Source organism: Podarcis melisellensis (genome assembly GCF_964234715.1).
Source record: "Podarcis melisellensis genome assembly, chromosome: 3".
Taxonomy (NCBI): Eukaryota; Metazoa; Chordata; class Lepidosauria; order Squamata; family Lacertidae; genus Podarcis; species Podarcis melisellensis.
Window position 1 is genome coordinate 70,920,052 of NC_138530.1, and position 24,520 is coordinate 70,944,571.

Below are 24,520 nucleotides of genomic sequence, written 5' to 3' on the forward strand. Positions count from 1 at the left end.
AAAACAAAGACACCATGGCTCTATTTAACCAGATAGCAAGAGTTTGGTAAAGCTGAAATAATATTACAGTCTTACCTGTAGAAAATTGAAGCTGATTTCATATTTCATACCACAGATTTCATATTTTCACTTGTGACCTATGTTCTAAAGTATGCTCATAAAAACTTGTTTATTCATTCCCAAAATAAGAATATTTTTTAAAACATAGCTGTAGGTTAATTGTCCTGAACTACACTTTGCTTTATGTATGTAGCAGAAGTGAAAAAAGGAAACAATAAAGATTCCCCCCTTTTCTATATTAATTTTAAATGAAGTAATACTTTAGAACCCTACAGCAATCTTACTGAAATGTATTGTTTTTCCCTCTGAGCTGTAACCACTTCAAAAGGCTATCAGATGGAATATGGTGTGTGCAGTACTGGCCTGAACTGCAACTATTTCTAGTATATTTTAACCACTGACGTTATCATTTTCCATCCTGTGTCAGCCAAATGCATCCTAAGGAGAGCAGCGCAGAGCCATAGCATGTGCATCGCTTCTCTAATAAATTAAAGTCTTCAGCTTCTTCAGGATCCTTGACCCAGAAGTTCATTATGACCAGTTAAAAAATGAATATACGTCTCTTTTTTCAAATATGCTTACCTGGTGTTTTTATACTGGAGTATTACACTGAGTATTAGATTAGTGGAAGGCTCGGTCATGTGTTTCTCACTAATTAAAAGTTGTGTATGTGTGTATGGTTTTGTTTTTAAAGTGACTCCTTTAATTCAGTTCTCTACAAGTTGGGAGAGCTGATAACCAGCACATGCATAAGAAATCTACCACTTACATGGATTATTCAGTAAGCTGCTGCCCTGTTCCCTGAATTACCACATTGAGTATCATGTCTTAAATTAGGTGATCACTGGAGTTTCAGGTATACAGAGATAATATCAAATTCCAGATTCTTCTGCTAGTTAAGAGTTTTGCCAAATACCACTGAGGCTGTAGCTGTGGCCTGGATAAGATCTAGCTTTTAGCCACTAGTGGTTCCATCTCTATATCATTCTGAGTAGCGAAAGCAAGCACATGAAAACGTATTAACAGCAATTGCACTTCCATTTGTTTCTAGGATTTATTGCTCCCCCTTCACTATAGGTGCCATACAGCAATATAATAGTTCAATAATAAAATCAACTAAAACATTTTAGATCTCAATAGGGTGTGTCTTAAATATATATATATTAGCTGTCAAAGGCCAGGATAAAGAGGTGTGTCTTCAGCATGCAGCAAAAGCTGTACAATGAAGGCACCAGGCACACTTCTCTGGAGACAGAATTTCACAGCTTAAAGGCTGCCGCAGAGAATGTCCTCTTCCATGGCCACTAGGTTGGCACCTTGTCCATGATTAAGACATACATGATAGATGTTTTATTAGCAGCAGGCCTAGTGTTTAATACACTACCACCATACCAGTTATGAACTATCCCCCTGAAAGATTGTCAGAATGGGAGCATGAGCATTTTCTTCAAACATTAACTTTGTTCCTCTGGTGGACTGTCAAGTTTCAGTGGCTGAAAAGTTCAGTATATGTGCAGGTATATTTCAATGCATTATATGGTTTTGTATCTTAAAATACTACAAGGTGAGCATTTGAGGATAAAGTGGGATTGCAGGATTTGAGATTTTATAGAGGACAAGCTCTCTGGTAAGCCTAGTCACAATTATCTCAACAATGATGGGAAAGATCAAGGGATTTTTTGAACTCATAAGGAAGTACAATTTTTTGTGTAAGCTATGAGCCATTCAGTGACAGGAATTAGCTTTTATATTGCATGAAACCATGGGATGTAGCAGGCTTTAAATATAAAGCCTGTTGGGAGAGAACTGTAAGTCCCAGTGAAATTCTTCAGGCAAATAAACAAGAAGTGACATTTTGAAATATATTATTGTATCTTTTTCAGGTTTATAATTACATATATGTGCATTTTAAATAACAAAGAAAAAGATTTCTATCAAAATGTTTGTAAAACATTGGTGATTGAGACCTTAGGAAAACACTGAATGCTTGATCAAGATAGTTGCATTTCAGGTTGCATGGCGTTCAGTGTTTAAAAATATAACAAAATGCTGTGCAAGCAACCATTACAGACCTGTGCCACTTTCTTATTTTGGGAACTCTGCTCTGGCAAACTTAATTGCATTAATTTTGATACAGCAGAAGACTGGCAACACTCAAAACTGAATCATGTAGTGATTGAATCCATTTTATTTCATTTGCAAATACATATTTAAACACTTCCTTCCATGGTTGTCTTATGTGCATTCCATATTTTTAGAGTGCTACTGATTACTGTAATTCTGCCGTGGGAATAAAGCATCAGATGTCTTGTTGCACCTGGGAGAACACCGGGTAATAATGATTGAGAAGGGAAATAGGGCATATCCTGGATGATAATACAAAAATGTAAACTCCTAAGAACAGGGTCAAGCTTCTATTTTAAGGAGAATTGCAATGTCTTAACTTTCTTAAATTGGCAAATTTTGATAATAAACAGATTTACTAAGGTCGACAATGAAGCCACTGGGTTGGGTAATTCCTCCAAGTGACGGAGACAGGAGCAAAGAATTATGGGAGGCAGGCTTATGTAAGAATGCCCTATATCAAAGAATAATTTAACAAATTTAGCTGCTTGTTGAAATTCTTAACCCTAACTTTTAAAAACTTTCCTTTACAGGTAAATATGCAGAAGATATATTTGGTGAGCTTTTCAATGAGGCACACAGTTTTTCTTTCCGAGTGAACTCCTTGCAAGAACGTGTGGATCGTTTATCTATCAGTGTTACACAGCTTGATCCAAAAGAAGAAGAACGTAAGTTTTTATGCAAATGTTATGTGTGGTCTTGTGGATCATATCAGCCATAGTTGATATTAGTAGTGAGCATATCTGGTGTGAGATGCAAAAGACAACAACAAAAATATTTGGGGGAGAGAGATTCTAACAGAAATTGGCAGGGGGTTGTCTGAACCTGTGGATCTCCTGATTCACGGAGCCTTATGAGGCTTCAGCAAAGACCTACCAAATGTTACTGAATTGTAGCAGCACTTAGAATCTCTCTGACGCCAGTGATAGTCTAATTCAGAGCTTTCCAAACTGTGTGTCATGACACATTAGTGTGTCAGCTGCAGTGTGTAGGTGTGTCGTGCAAACACTCCCCACGCTTGTCCCCGGGCTGAAAGGGGGTTAGTTTAACCTCTGGTTTGCTAGTAAAACTGAATTACTGTGTCACGAAATGATGCATGACTAGAAAGTATGTCACCAGCATAAAAAGTTTGGAAAGCTCTGGTCTAGATGAAGGTGAACAAACTGACAGACAAATTAGAAATAATGTTGGCTGGTGGCCGTCTGCTTCAAGGTTATAGGGCAGCCTGTTTGGAATGAGATTGTACTTCCCCAAAATCAGGTTGATAAGTTGGAGGTACTCGTTCTGAGCAGTGATGCCAGCTTTCCAGCTAAAGTTGGATTTCACCATGACATTTCATGCTTTAGTGCTGGGTAACTAACCACTTATACCCCAAGAACCACGTAGAGGGTTGGCCACCTCCCTCTCTCTCACACACACCACTCATATTGTTATTTGTTATCAATTTGTGGGATTTTAAGTAGTCTCTACAAAAATACTATTTTGGGGCACTGTTTTGTATTTTATGTTTTGTAAACTGCCTTATGCAGACTTCACTTTGAAATATGACCTAAAATGTTTAAATAAATAGAGTAATTAGTACAGAATGCTGTCTTCAGGCTGTGGGTTAGAAAAGATCATACCATTCTTTCTTGCTTGCTTGCTTGCTTTGCATTGGCCTACATGTTTGTGCCAAGCTCAATTCAAGATGCTGGTTTAAATGTGTAAAGTCCTAAATAGTTTCAGAGCTGGGTACCTAGAGTTGTGCCTGCTCCCCTTTGTGTCACTGCATGCACTCCTTTCAACATTACACGTCTTAATCTAGGTGCTTCTGCTGAATAAGACTCCATGGAATCTGCTAGGAGTGGGGCCTTTTCAGTTGTAACATCAGTCCAGGACACCTGTTAAAACCAGACACTTATATAAAGCTTTTTTTATTATTCCAGGCTTTCCTTTGCATTCCTTTTTTTAAAAAAAAACTAGTTGCTGTGGATTTATGAGAGTCTTGCTGGCTTTTTGTTGCTCATGTGGCTTTGGATAATTTCCTGCTCATTTTAATTTTTACACTATTGTTTTTTATTGATTGATTGATCAATCAATCAAAATGATGGTGCTATTCTTTAAAGCAGGCCCGTCCAACTCCCAAGAGACTGCAATCTACTCCCAGTGTAAAGACCAGAGTTGTTGAGCTTTTTCGGGGGAAGAACACAGTTGTTGAGCTTTTTGTTTGTTTGTTTGTTTTTGAGGGAGAAGGACATACTTTGCTCATTTCACACTCCACCAATAATAAACACATGTAGCGCTAAAGTCAATCATCATATTCCTCATCACAATGAGAAAAAAACAAATTGCACCCACATGACGCGACGGAGGGACAAAGAGAGGGGGGCGGGGGCAGAAACATTCATTATGAAGTTTTCCTAAACCCGCGATTGATAAGGATCCCATGATCGACCAGAGTCACCAGGGGATCTACCTGTTGATCGCGGTCGACCAGTTGGACATGTCTGCTTTAAAGGATACATTGTTAGCTACCTTGGTTTGTTTTACAAGAACAGTGGACTACACACACACACACACACACACACACACACACACACAGAGTGGTACCTCGAGTTACATACATTTCAGGTTACATACGCTTCAGGTTACAGACTCCGCTAACCCAGAAATATTACCTCAGGTTAAGAACTTTGCTTCAGGATGGCAGCATGGCAGCAGCAGGAGGCCCCATTAGCTAAAGTGGTGCTTCAGGTTAAGAACAGTTTCAGGTTAAGAACAGACCTCCAGAACGAATTAAGTACTTAACCCGAGGTGCCACTCTGTGTGTGTATAATTTAAAATTAATCGAAACAAAACAAGTACAATTGGTTGGGAATATATCTCATCCTGGAGTTGCACTCTTTTAAAACCTAGTGTATGCTGTTGGGTGTGCTCTTGGATCTGGGGCTGCTGTTTAGATGCCCACACGTTGGTGTGGTGAAGAATGCTTTTTACCAGCTTAGGCCAATACACCAGCCAATACACCAGCTGCATTGTTTCCTTAACAAGAATCATTTAGCTGTATAGACCAACATCTGTATAGAAGACATCTGAAGGGAGGTTTTTATGCTTGAGATTTTACTATGTTTTTATATGTGCTGTAAGCCAACCTAAGTGGCTGCATACAAATTTATTATTATTATTAGTAGTAGTAGTAGTAGTAGTAGTATTATTATTAAGTAATGCATGGTAACATGAAAGATGTAGTTTGCACTAGCAGCATGGGCCTAGATCACAGAAGGGCATCACAGGGGCATAATGCAACCCTCTGCACCTCCTTTGGTGCACCCTGGGACTAAAAAGAGAGAGAATGGATAACGGATGGATGAGGACTAAAAAAGATGTGGTCACATATATATGAAAGAGAGAGTGGATGAATAGATGATGGATGGATGAAGGAGAGGGAGAAAAAGAATGGATACTGAATGAATGAATGAATGAATGAATGAGAGAGGGAGGAGTGTTCCACCACTTTTTGCTTTGGTCCTGCTTCCCATAACTGATCTGTAATCCTTGCCCACTTTTCCCAAAGGGAATGTGGCCCTCAGCCTTGCAAAAGTTGTCCAACCTTGGCCTGTGTTGGGCTTCCATGGGCAGAGGTCTATCAAAATACTGTGTCCACCCCCCAGCTTCTTTCTTGTTTCTGCAAATGGCTGCAATCACTGGAATGTTCAGTTCACTACTTTTATTAGTAGAGATTGTTTTTAAGTAGGCATTAGGATACTACCAAGTGGGTGTTATTTTTACACTCGCTTGAAGAAGCAGAAAACACCATCCTTTGACCAGATGCTAGTACCTCCGTTTCCATGGAGGGCAGTTTGTTTTCTGCCTCACTTGATGATTAGACTTCTTTTCCCTACTCCTCTTCTGGTCTTATTCCTCAGTCCTATATCCATTTTAACCATAGTACTCAAGGTTAAATACTGGGCTGGATCTCTTCTCTTACTAACTGATATCAAGCTCACATTGATCTCTAAACTCCAATAATTAATTGTGTAATTGACTACTCCATTTAAATCAAATGCATCCAGTGAATTGTGTGTTGTGAATACCCACTCCCAAACTCAAATTACTTCAACATGGACTGCAAAACTGTATTAACTGGTAATTTCATCAACTGATTAACCACTTCTAAAACCAGCCACAAGTTTTGACTCCTTCCCTGTTTACCCTCCTCAAGCAATAGGCTTCTCAGAAGGAGTGCTGTCATAAGCATTCTTCTCTAGTCTTCAGGTACATCAGGTGAATTCAAAAGCATGACCAACTCTCCTAAAAAAAGAACAGCTTCCCCTTCCAGAAAACATGGGCAAAGTGAGAGCAAGTAGGGAGCTCAGCACAACTACCAGTGCTTCAGACTGGGGCTCAAAAAATGGCATCTAGCATTTTTAAGCCCCCAGGGGTGCAGATGTGTCTGTGCAAAACCGGAACTGCCTTGTGGAAGTCAGATGTGCCCAGGGTAACCCCAAAAGTGTGATGGTAGCCATGCCGCAGACCCTTCTTCCCAAAAAGTGAAAACAAAGAAAGCAGCAGCAAAAGCCAGAATCCCATAAATAAATTATCTGAAGTGGAACTCCAAATCTACCACCAATCAAATCCACATTATTTAATCCACACCAAAGTAATGGTTGGGTTGCCACTGGATTAATATATCATTGGAATTGGTTGAATTGTGTATTCCAATAAAAGAGTGACTTTTTGTATTCATCTATTTTTCTTTCAGAGACTTATGCTCTTCTCTGGCAACATCTTTCACAGTCAAGTAGAAACTGAAAATTCATGATTCATAGTGTTATTTCCTGCCTCCTATGCAAATACTTTTTATTCATTTTACTCCACTAGACAGCATTTACTTAGGCAAGCAGGCGGGGGGGGGGAATAATTTTCAAATTGCTATGGATTGAATTTCACTTAGTTTGGATTGAATTGATTTAAATGATGAATTAAAATAGTACTTCCATATAAGTTTGTGCAAATAAATTAAAGTAGAGAAAGAGATGCTATTATGATGTGCTTATAGGTAGAGGTATAACAATGTAGGACTATAATATAGATGAGAGGATGAAGCTGAATAACAAAACTATGTCTGCCAAAAGATTGATTAAAATATATAGAATATTTATGAGTCAAATGTCTGACAATTTTCATATTTGGCTAAATATTTGACCAAAATTATCTCTGTGTATTTCAACATTTTTGTATGCAGAATTATGTGCAGTTTTATAACAGATGTTATGTACAAGTAAAGAATCTCAAGAGCAATGAAGCCTAAGTAAACATGATAAAAATGGGAACCAGAGTATGAAGTCAGTTTAAAAATGGGGCAGACAGTTGTAAAAATCATTGCTTAGTAAATAGGATGTAAAATCAATATGGAAATCTTAATTTATTATTGGGGTTATTTGTCAATTTGATTCAAAGTTTTAAGGATTGCTAGAGGGATATTAGAGTTTATAAAATTAGTTCTGTGTAAAGTAAATGAAAGTGGAATATAATTAGCCAAAAGAATTACCAATTTATGAACCTGTAGCGCAAGACTTCTGTTAGCATAGATCCACAGAACCCTCTTAGCTTGTAGTCTTGCCTGTTCGTGTCAGAAGGCAACTGGCACTCAGTTAAAACCTGCCAGAGGCCTAAATCACGTTAATGGGATTATAAGCTGCCAAAGAAAAATGTATACAGAGAATCTGTTAAGGTATAGAATTCAGGTGTAACATGCAAAGAGGAGGCAGTACATGAGTCTAAGGCTCACCAGAATTCACGTGATCCTTTGAACCAAGACTGAAGAAGTCTCTTATAATGGAAAGCTGGAGAAATGACATGAATGAAGTGACAGAAAGCGAACTAGGGAAAAAACAGTTTTAAAAGCTACAAGATAGCAACTTCTTAGTAAAGTTGGTACAGAAGACTATAATTTAGCAATAGCGGGTGGCGCTGTGGGTTAAACCACAGAGCCTAGGACTTGCCGATCAGAAAGTCGGCGGTTCGAATCCCTGCATCAGGGTGAGCTCCCGTTGCTTGGTCTCTACTCCTGCCAACCTAGCAGTTCAAAAGCACATCAAAGTGCAAGTAGATAAATAGATACTGCTCCAGCGGGAAGGTAAACAGTGTTTCCGTGTGCTGCTCTGGTTTGCCAGAAGCAGCTTAGTCGTGCTGGCCACATGACCCGGAAGCTGTACGCCAGCTCCCTCGGCCAAAAAAGCGAGATGAGCGCCGCAACCCCAGAGTCGGCCACGACTGGACCTAATGGTCAAGGGTCCCTGTATTTTTAATATGTCAAGGATGATGCAAATGGAACAATGGAGGCCAGGCTGAAAGAAAATAGTGGGACCTCGGGTTACATACTGTCCTCTTTATGAATGCTTTGGGTAACAAGCTCTCCTAACCTGGAAGTAGATGTCCCTAGTTGCGAACTTTGCCCATGGATGTGAGTGTAAGTTGTAAGCTGGCGGCAGCAGCAGGAGGCCCCATTAGCGAAAGAGCGCCTCATGTTAAGAACAGTTTCCACTTAAGAACGGACCTCCGGAACAAAATAACTTTGTAACCAGGGGTACCACTGTACTGAAGAGCCTTCTCTAAAATGCAGCATAGTTCTAAAAACAGCATAGTAAGTAGAAGATGAAGTCTAGAAGGCAATTTTCTTATTGTAAAAGCTGAGAAGCTAATTCCTATAAAGGTGTTTCCAGACAGATTACTTAGCTTTAGCTGTAGAGGCAATTTGCTGAAAGTGCAAACAGAGTGTTATTTGATGTCCAAAGTATTGTTATCTGCCCAAAGGAATCGGAAGGGATAAAAATTAAACAGTAAGCAAGACCAGTTGATATATAATCATAGTCAGTCATCCTGAAGATAGACATAGCCAGACAAGGAATATTTTGCATGATTGAAGTGCTTAGACTGGTCATATAAAATCTAAACAGTCATTTTAACTTTTTTTCCAGACATAGGCTTTTGTCAGCCCATTTATTAAAAAACATCCTGATGTTGTCAGTAAAGGTAAAAGGTAAAGGTACCCCTGCCCGTACGGGCCAGTCTTGACAGACTCTGGGGTTGTGCGCCGATCTCACTTAAGAGGCCAGGGGCCAGCGCTGTCCGGAGACACTTCCGGGTCACGTGGCCGGCGTGACATCGCTGCTCTGGCGAGCCAGAGCTGCACACGGAAACGCCGTTTACCTTCCCGCTGGTAAGCGGTCCCTATTTATCTACTTGCACCCGGAGGTGCTTTCGAACTGCTAGGTTGGCAGGCGCTGGGACCGAGCAGTGGGAGCGCACCCCGCCGCAGGGATTCGAACCGCCGACCTTTCGATCGGCAAGTCCTAGGCGCTGAGGCTTTAACCCACAGCGCCACCTGCGTCCCCGTGATGTTGTCAGTAGGCGTCTCTAAATCTATAGATTCAGTGTTAGTGTGTTGTTATCAGGCACCAAAATTTTTTTAGCCCTACCATCTACTCATCCTGTGCTATGAAAATCATGGTGTTCCACAAGACACTGCAGAAAAGTACCTTCAAAGGATGTCCTTAGTTCTTTCAAATTGCCTTTAAAGACATGACTAGTAATATGGGAGTAATGCTCATTGCTTTGCTACTCCAAATTATGCATATATATTTAAATACAGGCAACCCTCCATTTACATGGGGGTTATGTTCTGATGCACTGCATGCGTCAGTGAAATTGTGTACATTTGAAACACCATTGAAAAAGCCTGTAAAAAACCAGTTCTGCCCCAATCCCATTCTGCCCCTTTTCATATTGTTTTTGGGTCACTACCAGGTTCGTGGCCAATGCATGTATGTGCAGTCGTGCACATATTGAACACACATAAATGGGGAGTTGTCTGTACAGAATTGCATGAAATCTTCATTGTATGTGATCATGATTTCTTTTTGTAACTTTATTTTTAATGATTCAACAACAATAATTTCCACAATCTACTTGTGTCTTATGAGCTACAATTGTCAAATACATGCAACATTTATATCTCACTATCTAAATGTTGATGGTTTTTTTCAGTTTCACTGCAAGATATAACAATGAGAAAAGCTTTCCGAAGTTCCACAACTCAAGATCAGCAGCTTTTTGACCGCAAGAGTCTGCCCATTCCTTTGCAAGAGACTTATGACACATGTGAACAGCCTCCTCCACTCAACATACTTACCCCTTACAGGTCAGTGTTAAAAAATGCACAGAATGCATTTTAATTTCTCAAACGTTACTAGTGATAAGTAAGAACCCTCTAATCAAGCGAATGAGTTTAATTTGGGAACTGGAGATTTGTGTAGCTCAATTCTTATTTTGTTTTCAGTTTTTACTAGGGCAGCTAGTAATTCTAAGATTACTTTTCATGTTCCATTAATTGTGATGACACAGTCTCTGAGAATGCAGAACTGTTGTTTTCTTCACTGTGAAATTGTACTAGTGGTTCAACCAAATTCCTAGCTTTCATGTAAATATCAGGTATGATGGGTATAGTCTTCTATCCTCGTACTTTAATCTTGTCCACAGCTCTACAAATACTCAGCCCACATTGTACAGGAAAAGTGATGTTGTTGAAGGTTTTGTCTGTGATACAGTACTGCACAGGAACCTGTTATCATGGCTATGGCCTGTAACATTTTATATAAAATGCAATAAAACTGCTAGCATATTTGCAAAGCTAAAGAGGGACACGGATGGCGCTGTGGGTTAAACCACATGTTAAAGCATGTCAAAGTGCAGGTAGATAAATAGGTACCGCTTCGGCAGGAAGGTAAACGGAGTTTCCGTGCACTGCTCTGGTTTGCCAGAAGCGGCTCAGTCATGCTGGCCACATGACTCGGAAGCTGTACGCCAGCTCCCTCGGCCAATAACGAGAGATGAGCGCCGCAACCCCAGAGTCGGCCACGACTGGACCTAATAGGGGTCCCTTTACTTTAAAGAGGGTCTGGTAAAGCTTCAAATTGGATGAGGGACTGCATGATGAGATTCCTGAATGGTAGGAGGTTGGACAAGATGACCCCCAGGGTCCCTTCCAACTGAACCATTGTATTACTTCTATGCAGAGTGCATTTTCAAGCCCAGTGCTGGAGCCCTCAGATGGGGCAGTGACTTGCAGCCCAGAGGGACCCATAGACCCATTGGCTACTCTTCCTTCCAGGACCCTAACCAAATGCATTAGATGGGCAAACTAGTGCTTCTGCAGCGCTGACAGAGCCCAGCAATTCAAAAGGCCATAAGAATTCATTGGGTAATGCAGCCAGCTGATTGGATGCAGTGGGGTAATCGAGCTGCCCGGTTGGCTGGAGTTAGAGGGAGGGCCTCTTCACCCTTTTCCCAGATGGATGGGTGGTGACTGAAGCCTCCTCTTCATTGCTTTAATGAAGAAAGAGCAGAGTCCAGCTGAAAAAGCCTGGTGGGACCTGGTCTTCTCTCCCCCACCCCATGACAGCTTCCTTATCTCCCTTCCTTTCCCAAGATCCACTCTCAGCTTGAATTTGTGTACACACACTTGTTCTACCTCTCCATGTCTTTTCTTCTTTGGTACATGTAGAAAACTTTATTTTCCCTCCTCTCTTCCATATACTATTTGTTTGTGCCGTCCCCCTAAGAACAAACAATAAATTTCTCTTATTGTTCACTTTATATAATGAAAATTATATTAACCTCATACCCTTCAAATTGTTAGGATTTTCTTTCCTTAATTGGGAGGTGAGGGTTCAGCAGTCTCCCTTTTGCTGTTACATGCTATGCATACCATATTTTATATTTATTTAGTAACATGTTTTATCTAATAATTTTATTTTTCCTTTAGAGATGATGGAAAAGAGGGTTTGAAGTTTTACACCAATCCTTCCTATTTCTTTGATCTATGGAAAGAAAAGATGTTACAAGACACAGAAGACAAAAGAAAGGAAAAAAGAAAGCAAAAGGTATTATCCTCCTAGGAAATGAGTTACGTTATGTGGTCCTGAAGGATGCCCTGCTATTAAGAATATTTAACATCACATGAATAGAACACATTTTTCAGATTTGTGCTATATTTTATTGGTTTTATTCTAATCGTTTGCTTCTCATTTTTTTAACTAAAATTGACTAAAGCAACCAACAAAGCAAGACAAACCACAATAAAACAGTCATTAAAATCAAACATGCTGTCATAAAAATCCAGGAGGCAGAATAACACAAACAAAAAGCATCCATAAAAGCCTTCTGAATGGAAGAAATTATCAAAGACCATCTAAACACAGGAAGAGAAAAGATGCTGCTACTTTACAAAAGAAAAGAAAAGATGCTGCTGAGATATAGCCTAGTAATCTCAACCCAGTCTGGAAGCAGTTTCCCTAGTGTCAGGCAGAGGTTGTTCCCCATTCTCGTGTTAGCTGCCAAGATGGAAAATAGAAATATTTAGAAGGATTAAATCAAGATTTAATATGGTATTGTCAAATCTGGTCCATTGCAATTGCTGAAAAATTAATTCATAAATTAAGTTATACTAGAGGACAAACAAAAAAGATTCGCTTTCACCTGTGTGGCAGATTTTTATTTTATATATTAATGATAACAAAGTTCAAACTCCTGTGAAATATGCTACTGCTTTAAGTGAGCTCAGCTTTAAGTGAGCATATCATGAGACTGAGGACAATATCCTGGTATTTATAAATAAAGCAAGTATTTTAAAAGATGTCACTGCACCAATAATTATTTTTTCCAGGGATTGAATTTATTTATTTATTTATTTATTTATTTATTTATTTAATAAAATTTATGTGTCACTGGATTGTAGAAAAAACCCTCAAAAAAGATTTGTATATGTGTTTGGTTTTAATTTTCTTTCTTTCTTTCTTTCTTTCTTTCTTTCTTTCTTTCTTTCTGTATGTTTTTGAAGTATATTAATTATTTTTAAGAAAAAACACTCAGGTAATCCATTCTCTTGCACGACATCTTATATAATGTCAGATAAAGTGGACTGAGTGCTTATATAGATGAAATGCATGTTTCTACTCCTTATAGCCTCCATTCAAACACTTTCCTCAACGTTTCTCAATTAGCATGATTTACAAAGCATAATAAACCTTTGCATTAATAGCTGAAGTAATAAAAAATGGTTCTATACGTACAGATAAATGTTTGAATCAGTTGTAGTGATAAGCCTTACTGATCTATTTTGAATTTTGTATTTGTACTATAATTAAGTAATGTTGTTGGTGTTATAACAGATTGTATTATAGTTTGCCAGGAAGAACAGTTGTCAATTTATTTTTTGTGCTATTTTGTAGCAGAAGAATTTAGATCGTCCTCATGAACCGGAAAAAGTGCCGCGGGCTCCTCATGACAGGCGCAGAGAGTGGCAGAAGTTAGCCCTGGGTCCAGAGCTTGCTGAAGATGACGCCAGTCTCTTACATAAGCACATTGAAATTGCTAATGGCCCTGCGTCACATTTTGAGACGAGGTTTTCTTTTTTACTTCTTACTTTTAGTAGCTAATTATTTTGTATATTAGTTATAAAAACAAAGATTGGCCAGTTTGTAAAATTATTTTTCATAGAATTTAGAAAACTTGAGGCCATTGTTTGAACTTTCGATATCGTAGACAAAATGCTCATGAGTTTATACTATCCATCACATCAAATTGTATACCTCTCCTGACCTAGCAGCTTTTTTCATTTATTGTCTGCATAGATTTTTGAGCCGCATAATCACCTGAGGCCTGTTATGACAACACATTCCCACTATACCCATTTATATATTTGTATGTACACATGCTGTTTTTATGCTGGTTCTTCAGACAACCTCCAACTACCAGCGGTTGCCATTCCGCCCGCTACACTCCTACTGCTGTTGTGATCTCTCCTTCATTGTTCAGCTGTTCCTCCTTTGTGGTGTCCAAACTTTTTTCAAAGAGGGCCAGATTTGATGAAGTGAAGAGCTGTGGGGGCTGACCAAAGGGCCAAACAAAGTTGTTGACCTTTTTACCTTTTTTAGGATTGAAGTTGAGGCTTTTTTAGGATTTACCCCAGGAAATAAACTGCCACAGGGGCTGGATTAGGCCCCCGAAACAGGCTTTGGACATGCCTGGTCTAAGCCTTTGTCCTCCTTTTGCCTCTGTTTCAGAGAACCAGAAATCCCCTTTATTTGCTTTCTACTTTGCGATTAGAAGAACTCAACCTACCATTTACATTATTTACTGTTATTTGTATACTCTGTTAACATACAAAGCTTGTAACAGAGTAACGTAAGCAAAAAATATTTGCTAAATGCTTGCAAAGTGCTTCCTTTATACTTGCAGTGCTACCTTGTGTAACCTAGTTTGTCATGTTCTACTAATCATTTTGTACTGTTTCTGTCTTTGGTCTTAACCCCATACAAACTTTCAGATGGACTGTCTTCATTCTTTTGAGGTTCTTGAAACCAATAGGGCTGTAGACAGGATGCAAAATTAGCATATACAATTTGTAAGTGGATTTATATCTTTTCAGACCTCAGGCATATGTGGAACACATGGATGGACCCTATTCTCTTTCTGCATTGCCATACAGCCAGATGACTGAATTGCTGAGTAGAGCAGAGGAACGTGTCTTAGTCAGGCCACATGAGCCACCCCCACCTCCACCAATGCATGGAGCAGGAGATGTGAAACCCATTCCACCCTGTGTCAGGTATGAAACACTTAAAATACTAATTCAGGACACCTTTTCATTAAACTGACAAAGTGGGGGAAAGATTGACACCACAGGTCTTGGCTATAGGCAAATCAACCTATCAAGGAACTAAAAGGCATTGAATGCTTGTTTGCCAAATACTGTGATATACAGTACTATAATAAATACAGAACTTAACATTGAGATTTCAGTTTTGTTATATTATTACTGAAAGAAAACTTACATTTAAAAAAAACAAAAAATCAGTTTTTCGAAGTGTCTTTTAAAGTACTTCTATCTCATTCAGTACAAAACACTAAAGCGTAGGTCTAAAAAACAGACTTCAAACACAACTTTATATGAGTTTTAGAGTGTTTTCCAGTGCAGGACACAGGCACTAATTTTTGAAAATAAGGTAAGGAAAATACCCTGCTTCAGCTCACACAGTATTAGCCATATGGGGACCTGGCTTGAGACATAGGCTCCAAGAAACGAACACATTCCAAAATGTAGTTGTCAGTTTGTTAACATGATTAGAGATAAGTTTAATACTAGTTCCCAGTTCTAAAGTGCTTTCATGCTATGCTTTAACAGCAGGTGTGGGGAACCTATAGCACTCCAGATGTTGTTGGGACTCCAACTCTCACCAGCTGCAACCACCTTGGCCAATGGTCAGGAATAATGGGAATTGCAGTCTAATACCATAAAGAGGACCACAGATCCCTCACCCCTGCTTTAAGGGTATTTCAAGTTGGTTTCAGTCCAGCACTGGCCATATGACAGAATTTATGGAATATTCTCAAAAAGTGAAAGCGTAAATAATGCAGTGTTGTTGTTACATTGTTTGTGTAGTAAAAGTTTGTAGTAAATGACTAAACTATGGTACCCTTTAGCACGCTTGTGCAAAAATATATCTGCAATAGCCTTATTACTGGAGTTTAATTGAAAGTTAAATATAAATGCCCTGTGGCCACTCTTATAGTAATCACTTGGAGTGTTTTTCATTTCAGCTCTACCACAGGTTTGACTGAAAATCGTCCTCAGTCACCTGCTACTGGCAGAACACCAGTGTTTGTGAGTCCTACTCCTCCTCCTCCACCACCACCCCTTCCATCCGCCTTGTCAACTTCTTCATTAAGATCTGCAATGACTTCCACTCCACCACCTCCAGTGCCGCCGCCTCCACCCCCTCCAACAGCTGTTTTGCAAGCTCCAGCTGTGCCTCCGCCCCCAGCTCCTCTCCAGATTGCTCCTGGAGTGCTTCACCCTGCTCCTCCTCCAATTGCACCTCCTCTGGCACAACCCTCTCCTCCCGTCACCAGAGCGGCCCAAGTCTGTGAAGCCATTCCAGTTCCACAGGGCGAAATGCAAGGACTTCCTCCACCTCCTCCTCCTCCTCCATTGCCACCTCCTGGCATCCGACCCTCATCACCTGTTACAGCACTCTCCCACACTCCCACATCTGTTGCCCCTGGGGCTCACGTTCCAATAATGCCTCCATCACCACCTTCACAAGTCACTCCTGCTCCTGAACCCAAGCGTCACCCATCAACACTACCTGTCATCAGCGATGCCAGAAGTGTCCTTCTGGAAGCAATACGAAAAGGTATCTCTTCTGTTCATTGGTTAGCAGCGTTGTTTGTTTAATGAATCAAATACTCTCTTAGCAGATTTAATGTTTTCAATTAAATTATTTCTGTTGAGGATATTTTAAACACTTCATTGGTTCTGCAAAATAGGCAATTACCATATATAGATTCTTTTCTCTTATGCACTTTACATATCCTTAGCTAAAGTGTAAAGGTGACATGTTAGAAGTTTATAAATTTATGCATGGCCTGGGGAAAATAAATAGAGAAAAGCTTTTATCCCTCTGTCACAACACTAGAATTTATGGACACCCAGTGAAGCTGAATGTTGGAAGATTGAGGACAGATAAAAGAAAGTTCTTCATGCAGCACATAGCTAAACTGTGGAACTAAAAAGGATTAGACATAACATAGCCATGATGCCTATGTTTTGCCTTCACAGTTGGAGGTGATAAGGCCACAGGAGGGGAAAACCACAGGAGGGGAGAGCGCTCTTGTGCTCAAATCCTGCTTGTGGATTTCCCATCAGCTTCTGGTTGGCCACTTTGAGAACAGGTTGTTGGACGAGATGGGCTCCTTAACATAAGAATGTAAAAGTGGTTTCATATAAATGTTAGCTGAAGAAGTGTTCACACGACAGAACAATTGGCCTACAGTTTTATGACCATGAGGTTATAGCATTATTTAAATAATGTTTCTTTAAATTGAGCCAGAATGACTTTAAAAAATCCACAATTTATGTAATAAATAGAAAAACCAGGTTTTCCTTCTATTAATTGCAAATTGTTTAACCAATCAAATACAGATAGATACTGTGCTGGTCATGTTACATCCTTCTGCCACCTAAAAACTATGATAATTTTCATGACGTCGGTCTTTTTACATTGTCAACTTTAGATAATTAGTAGCTTGAGAATGGTTTCAGAAAAGCTGTGTATTTTGTCAACTTAAATAAAGCAAAGCAGAAAGGGGGTGGGCATATAAGACAATCACCAAGTGGTATTCTGCTTTGTGTATATACTGCATATCCCAACATTGGAAGGTCAGGCTTGCTTAACATTTGGAGAGCATGTGCTCTTAGACGTTGTTCTCCAGGATAATTTGAGAGAGACTAGTTTTATCTCCTGGGAGTCTTAGTCACCATATCAGAGGCTACAATTTTTATAGCAATTTAGCAGCAAACCTCGGAATATTTATTGAGGGAGTTGTTGACATTTCCCTTTGCTGTTAAATTACTCTGAAATAATAAAAGAAGCCATTATCCCATTTCTACTAGACTTTGCTGCAGTTTACTCTTCACGTGTGGCTCTCTCCACGTGCAACTAACTATGCAGGCAGAATTTATTTTTTAATTAACAGTAAGGAGAAGTTGGATTTTTTTCATATGAGCAACTGTTATTGATGAGTTTAGAACACTAAAAAGGACAATGAAGAAGAAAAAAAGAGTATATAATATTTATTGTTGCTAATGCTTACTGGTAGGATTAGCATCCATCAGCCTTCTATTTGAGCTGATTTCTAAAGCTACCAGGAAAAAACTTCAATGTCATTAAAGGACCATTGAATATTTAATACAAGCTACAACAGAAGTTTGTTGTTGCTTTTTACAGTAAAAGCATGATTGAAAAGAATATATGCCTCTCAAAAAGACATCTGCATTAGTAGCCAATTATAACTTCAACCTTTGTTACTTGTTTTTTTTTAAGTAGAAATAGCTTATGTTCATGAGGAGAAACTGGAGTCTCATTGTGTGATAATGACATTTTTATGCCTTATGATATATTTCCATACACTTATGTCCTTAGGAGAAGAATCAAAACAATTTTCTCTATGTTACATGAAATCCCCTCCCTGTATAAACCTATAGCCATATACAAACTAGATTTTTGTGGAGATTTGCAAGATACCGGGAAACCGCAAATGCATGAACTATAAAAAGCTGTCTAAAACAATTGAGAATTTTTGGCATTGCTTTGAACAAAGCAAGTTCATATTAGCATGTCTGATAAATATGGTGTACACAGTATTATTAATTGCCCCCATGTACTTTTAGGTATTCAGTTACGAAAAGTTGAAGAGCAACGTGAACAAGAAGCTAAACACGAGCGTGTTGAGAATGATGTTGCCACCATCTTGTCTCGTCGCATTGCTGTGGAATACAGTGATTCAGAAGATGACTCAGAGTTTGATGAAGTTGACTGGTTGGAGTAGAATGGATATATGCTACTAAACTGAATGCTGATGTCCATTGTGGTGCTTGTTCTTTAAAACTGTTTGGTCATTTCTAGTGTTTTTGTATTTTCTTTATATAATCCATGTTTTTCTACTTTTCAGTTCACAAAATGTTGGCACATCTTTGAAACTAAATGTTTTACAGTGATACAGCTCTTTTAAAAGAGTGTAATTTTGTTCCAGTAGACCACTAAGTATTAAGCATGGGCAGCTGTTGGTAGAGTAGCAGATTTAAATTTTCTGGCATATCTTTAACTGTGCACTTTGTGAATTTTAAGTTATGAAGGCAGAAGCTTCCAGGAGAGTTGTATGTAGTAATGAGCATTACTACACTGTTAACAGTTTAAAAACAGAGAAGGGTGTGCATCAAGTGCTGCAATTCCCAGGTACTTCATAGGGATTTGAGCAGGAGAACAACTTGGGGGTTTGCACCCTAGTTATTACTGCCTTGATTAAATCTGTACATTACAAGGTACATATAGTTCTAGCAGCACTGGACACACTGAAAGAAAAACAAATAATGATCTTTGGGGGTTTTATTGTTGTTTTTAATTGAAAATTATGGCCTTATTTGAATGTTTTAAGATTTTCTTTACTGGTACCTATTGTGTGATACTATTTTGCCTGCTTGAGAGTTTGACCCTCCTCCCCCACCTTGTGAAATCTTCTGACTTAGCCATTCTATGTAACTTATGTAACTGTTAGAAATAACAGTTTGATTTAAATAAATGGTTTGTTTTAAATGTTTCTAGCTGTTGCTTTTTTCAGCACCGAGCCACTTTAAGAGCATTACTATATAAGAAACAAAAACAACAGCAGACAACACCAATGTTTGGGTGAATTTCTAGCCCTACTCAGAGGGAATTTATTGCCTTAAGTAAGTCAGGAACTACTTAGTATGAATCAACCAATCACACTAACCAAAATTAAAACAATTGCTTGTTTCTTAAATAAACTGTGCTATGAAAACATTAGCTTCAGCTGAATTTACCCAATCCTCAAGTTCTTTATCTATAGATTAATCATAATTAATAATTGTTAGCATTGGAAAACAAGGGCCATCACCTTAAAAAACAACCACCACCATGTATTTATATAACAAAATACTGTTGCTTTTTGTCTATGTGGTATGTATCTGCAATTTTATTCCTTCCCAAACAGCTAAAATAACAAAAAGGGTCAAAACACCAGTTTGATTTAGCTAAGTAATGAAGAACCTAAGGCACTGTTTAGTTTAACACGAAATAACCTAGCTTCTCAATTTTAACAGTCTGCGTAGGAAGTCAATGTGTAACTGACAGCCAGAGAACTCGTAGCTCTTACTCTTTCCAAAGTAGGCTGATGATCATTAGCAGGTGGGAGGCTGTTTTATATTTCCTGCTCTGTACTACAGAGCAATCTATTATGCCTCTCAAAAGAACCCATAAAGCAGCTTGATGGTAAATTCTGCCTTCAAAGAAATGTTTGTGTGCCAAGAAGTGCTGCCAGAAATAACTATGGTGAATCACGCATAATCTGTAATCTATATAAAGGAGGGGTTTTTTTGGTCTCCTAATATGTTCTAATGAACAGATTAATTAGAACTAAACTAACAGCTATAAATATTTTGTCTACAGATAAGCTTTCCAACCTTGACGAGGGAGATTCTCTGTAAGTAAGTGATGTTTTGCAAGAATTTGGATCAACTGAGAGATATGCCTACTACTTTCTACCCAAAGCAAACCATTGCCTGTGGCAGTCTCTTTACCTTGTTTCTCTGGGAAATGGGCTGACTGATTCATTTGCTATGATTAGCAGCCATGTTTCTGCACAGTGCTAGTCAGCCATTTCAGAGACACACCTGATAATTGCTACCTAGGTACTACCATGCACTTTCTGTGTACTTCATCCTTTTTCATTGGTGTTTTAAACAAGCAAAATTACTGCCATGGTTTTTCAAATTCTGTGCAAATAAAAGCTGAATTCTGCAAAACATACATAGTTTTTGCAAAGTGAACTATGTTTTCTGCACTTCTGTGTAAGAAGAAAATATTGATTTTGATATTGGTCACAGAAATCATTCTGAAACTCAATTCTCCCCCCCAAGACATTTGTCTAGTCTCAGTAAATGTGGATATAGGCCTGAAAGTGTTCGGTTTGGAGAGACAGCTAAGCAGGATTTAGTTTTGCAAATAGTCTTTATCCTGATAAGACAGAGGGGCTACTGTGCCCGCAGATGGTGTTTGCACTCTCCATGAAGGACTAGGTTTATCTTTTGCAGATGCTTATAGCTCTGGTCCTGTCAAGTAGCTCAAGTGGCATGGAGAGGTTCCTTTCAGCTAACACTGGTGCACCTTCTCTTCAAGCTGGAATAGCCTGGCCACAATCATTCATGCTCTGGTACATCTCAAATTACTGCAACCCATTTTACATGGGACTGCCCTTGAAGAGTGCAAAAGCTGCAGTTAGCATAGAATATAGCAGTTAAGATTACTCAGTGGGGCCAAACTGATGGAATGCATCTCTCGCCAGTTTTGAAACAGCTGCACTGGCTCCATTCTGAGACCAAGTTTTAAAGTTGAAAATTCTAAATGGCCTGGGACCAGGCTCACTTAAGAACTGCCTCCTCCCAATTGAGATCCACCTCAAATGCCCCTCTTCAGATTTATGGGGGTGGGGATCTGAGTTGTGGCATTTCAACTCTGGTCCGATGTGGAGACCTTGTTACCACCCAGACCATATCTTGTGCTTTAATGAGTTGTCTAGTTTCACCAATCTTTCTTCTTGTTTTTATATTATGTTATTGTTAATTTTTAATCTACATTTGCCAATCAGACAATTCACTGACGAGCTGATTAGAAATGTCCCCAATAAATAAATACATTAAATTGCACAATTCAGCTTTACTTGCTTCAGAAAGTTGGAGGGTGTGAAGAGGAGACACCCCTACCTATATTGCCACTGAATACCTCATCTGTAAGTTAATTGTGTTTGTATTTTGACACTATGCTGAATATGACTAACAAATTGTCTAATCCAACAAGCTACCATACTCGCTGTCAGTATGGCATGAAGCAGTACCATGAAGTTGCCAGTGCTCATCTCCTGTTGAAAACTGTTTGCTTCTACATGACTCAGCAATAACCTTACATGGCTTCTGGAGACTGTGTTATGAGATAGAAAGTGGGGGCATTGGTGGTCTTTCCAGAAAACAACACCCCAGCAGCCTTCCTGGAGGCTAATGCAATGCCTGATAGCATCATCTTGGTGCCACTCTGCCCCAGTTAACACTGCAGTGTTATGTAGCCACGTGCTCAGGTTTTAACAGTATGACCAGTTGTGACACAGAAATATGCCCCTCCCAAGGTTATTGGCAGTGCTGGCAGTGACACCCACACAATGCTTCTTAGCAGTCAGTCTGATAGTGTGCAGATTTTTCTTCTACACATGATCCCTACACATATGAATCCTGATCCATATGAGAATCCTCACATGGAAGTTTCTCTATGCAGATAATCCTGGCTATATTAGGACTATCACTAAACACTGATATAATTAAAACTATATACATATAAAATCTGTTTAAACATACAAATAATTATAATAAAAACAGCATGGCACCAGCCCTTTTGTTAAAAGTCCATTTCCAAAAACCTGGTAGAAGAAGAAAGTCTTCACCTGCCAACCAAAGGACAACAAGGAGGGAGCCAGTCTAGCTTCTTGGGGAAGGGAGCAGTTCCAAAGTTAGGGGGCAGCCACCAAGAAGGCCCTGTTCTGTGTCCCCACCAAGCATGCCTGTGAAAGTGGTGGGACTGAAGAGAAAGTCCTCCCCTGAAGATCTCAAAACCCAGACAGGTTCGTATGAGGGAATATGGTCTTTCAGATATCTTGGACCTAAGCTGTATAGTATTTTATAGGTCAAAACTTTGAATTGTGCCCAGAAACAGACTGGTAGCCAGTGGAGCTGTTGTATCAAGGAAATAGTATGCTCCCTACAATCAGCCCCAGTCAGCAACTTGGCTGCAGTTCTTTGAGTTTTTGAGTACTTTTCAAAGGCAATCCTATGTAGAGTATGTTACAGTATTCCAAATGTAATATAACAATACACTTCATGTATAATTCCTGCATCATGCTAACTTTGGTGAACTACTAAACACGAAGAAGAAAATGAAACATTACAATTCCTAAACAAGTATTGAGTGAGTAGGATTTTGAAACAAACATTTCCCTGAATCCACATTATTTCAAGGTCTGTGTCCTCTCAGTGTACAGAGGAGATCATAGGATTTGTGGAGTCTGAATGAATGGTATTGTATACTCCATAGAGGAGACGGCTCTGTGCACCTCTGTGTGTTACGGTTCATTTCCCCCTCACCCTTCCCCCACCACAATACCCGTTTCCTGTTTTCCAGTTCTACACTAAAATGCTGTACAGAAAATGCTAGAATCCCCTTAGGAACAGTCTCAAAAATGATCATTGCTTGACATTTGCAAAACAGTGATACTATCATATAGAATGGGAGAGGAAAACAGTTTAAGGTTTGGTAATTTTCAATTAATTAGCATATTGAAATTGGAGTTCAAGGGTCAGTCATGGCATAAAGACAGGCACCTGACAGGACATTTGATTACGCTCCTTGTGTGTTTTGGTGAACACCATCACACTGGAAAGAAGGGTGGGGGGGAGAGATGCATTTCTGCATATACATGGACATTACACAGGGCTCTGCATACAGAAGATCCCAAACATAGTCCTTGGCATCACCAGCAGTTTTGGGAGATACTGAGCCCCAGAGAACTGCCACTAGCCAAACATGAAATACTGGATTACATACAGAATGCATACAGGAAGTCGCATAAATATTATAAAGTGGAACTTGCACAACTCACATATCTCAGTCTCTCAGGCTTCTTCTGAAGTTCCATAACAGTTTTCCTCTTGTCATTTATTTTCATTCTATATCAGCAACTTCACAATCCCCACAGATGAAATTTGTCATTTTGATCCTTTATTGGGCTTTCAGAATCTGTGGGAATAAAATACTCTCTTTTACCTTTTGAAAAGAGGGTTTTAAGAATAATCATGTCATGTTGCTTTCTTCCCCAGTCTAATCCTCTATTTATAGAATCAAAGAATTGTAAAATTGGAAGGTGCCCAAGAGTCATCTAGTCTATCCCCCGGAATGCTCCTTGATTTACACCATGCTTGTAAGTAAGAAATAGAATGGTTGCCATTATAGTTTGCGCAAATGTTTGCATCAGCACAAAAATACAAAATCCTCTCAGTTCCATAGACTGGATGGATGGATGCAAATTCTGTAATTGCAGAATGGCTAAATTTTACACTGACTGATTACATTTTTTTTAAACGTTATTAAAAGGTTTATCATAAAATCATAGAGTTGGAAGAGAACCAGGTATCATCTAGTCCAACCTCCTCAATGCTCAGTCCCCCATCCAATTTGAAACCAAACCAGACCTTGCTTAACTTTGCAAATGTGCTAGCAGTTTTATTGCTACACCAGCATCCCTTACAGATTGGGGGTTACAATAAAAAGTTAACATCTCATGTAAACTTCTCATGGTTACCAGAGCTGCCTTTCTATCTCCTGACATGCATTCTTGTGTTTATTGCCAATATAAGTTTTACTATGTACATTTGGTAGCCTTTTATTCTTTAAAAAAAGTTATGTTTATAACAATTGCATGCCAATCTTGATCTGAAATGAATACTGCATGGAGTCCATGTCATAGATAGCTGTAGGGAAGAATGAGGGCCCTCTGCTGCTCAGCATGCCAACAGTTTTTTAAGCCCAAAATTGTGATGTGGCAAAATATTAGCTAGCTTATTATTTTTGGGGAAATAATATCTAAGCACCCACTCTATTCTTGAGATTGTAATTTG

At 39.1% G+C, this 24,520-nt stretch overlaps 2 protein-coding genes across 4 annotated transcripts in view; one reads left to right on the forward strand and one right to left on the reverse strand.

The window, feature by feature from the left end:
- Nucleotides 1-19,383, forward strand: part of WASF1 (WASP family member 1) — a 44,566-nt gene extending 25,183 nt beyond the window's left edge. For all 3 annotated transcript variants that reach the window (XM_081905523.1, XM_081905524.1, XM_081905522.1), the window contains 7 exons: nucleotides 2,718-2,852; nucleotides 10,213-10,366; nucleotides 11,990-12,107; nucleotides 13,455-13,627; nucleotides 14,654-14,833; nucleotides 15,826-16,421; nucleotides 18,458-19,383. In XM_081905523.1, coding sequence (XP_081761649.1) covers nucleotides 2,718-2,852; nucleotides 10,213-10,366; nucleotides 11,990-12,107; nucleotides 13,455-13,627; nucleotides 14,654-14,833; nucleotides 15,826-16,421; nucleotides 18,458-18,615 — 1,514 coding nt within the window. In that variant the 3' untranslated portion in view covers nucleotides 18,616-19,383. The remainder of the gene's footprint in view (nucleotides 1-2,717; nucleotides 2,853-10,212; nucleotides 10,367-11,989; nucleotides 12,108-13,454; nucleotides 13,628-14,653; nucleotides 14,834-15,825; nucleotides 16,422-18,457) is intronic.
- The window catches only part of CDC40 (cell division cycle 40), an 89,058-nt gene extending 65,472 nt beyond the window's left edge, over nucleotides 1-23,586 (reverse strand). The window contains exon 1 of the mRNA XM_081905516.1: nucleotides 23,506-23,586. Coding sequence (XP_081761642.1) covers nucleotides 23,506-23,571 — 66 coding nt within the window. The 5' untranslated portion in view covers nucleotides 23,572-23,586. The remainder of the gene's footprint in view (nucleotides 1-23,505) is intronic.
- Nucleotides 23,587-24,520: the final 934 nt, after the last annotated feature.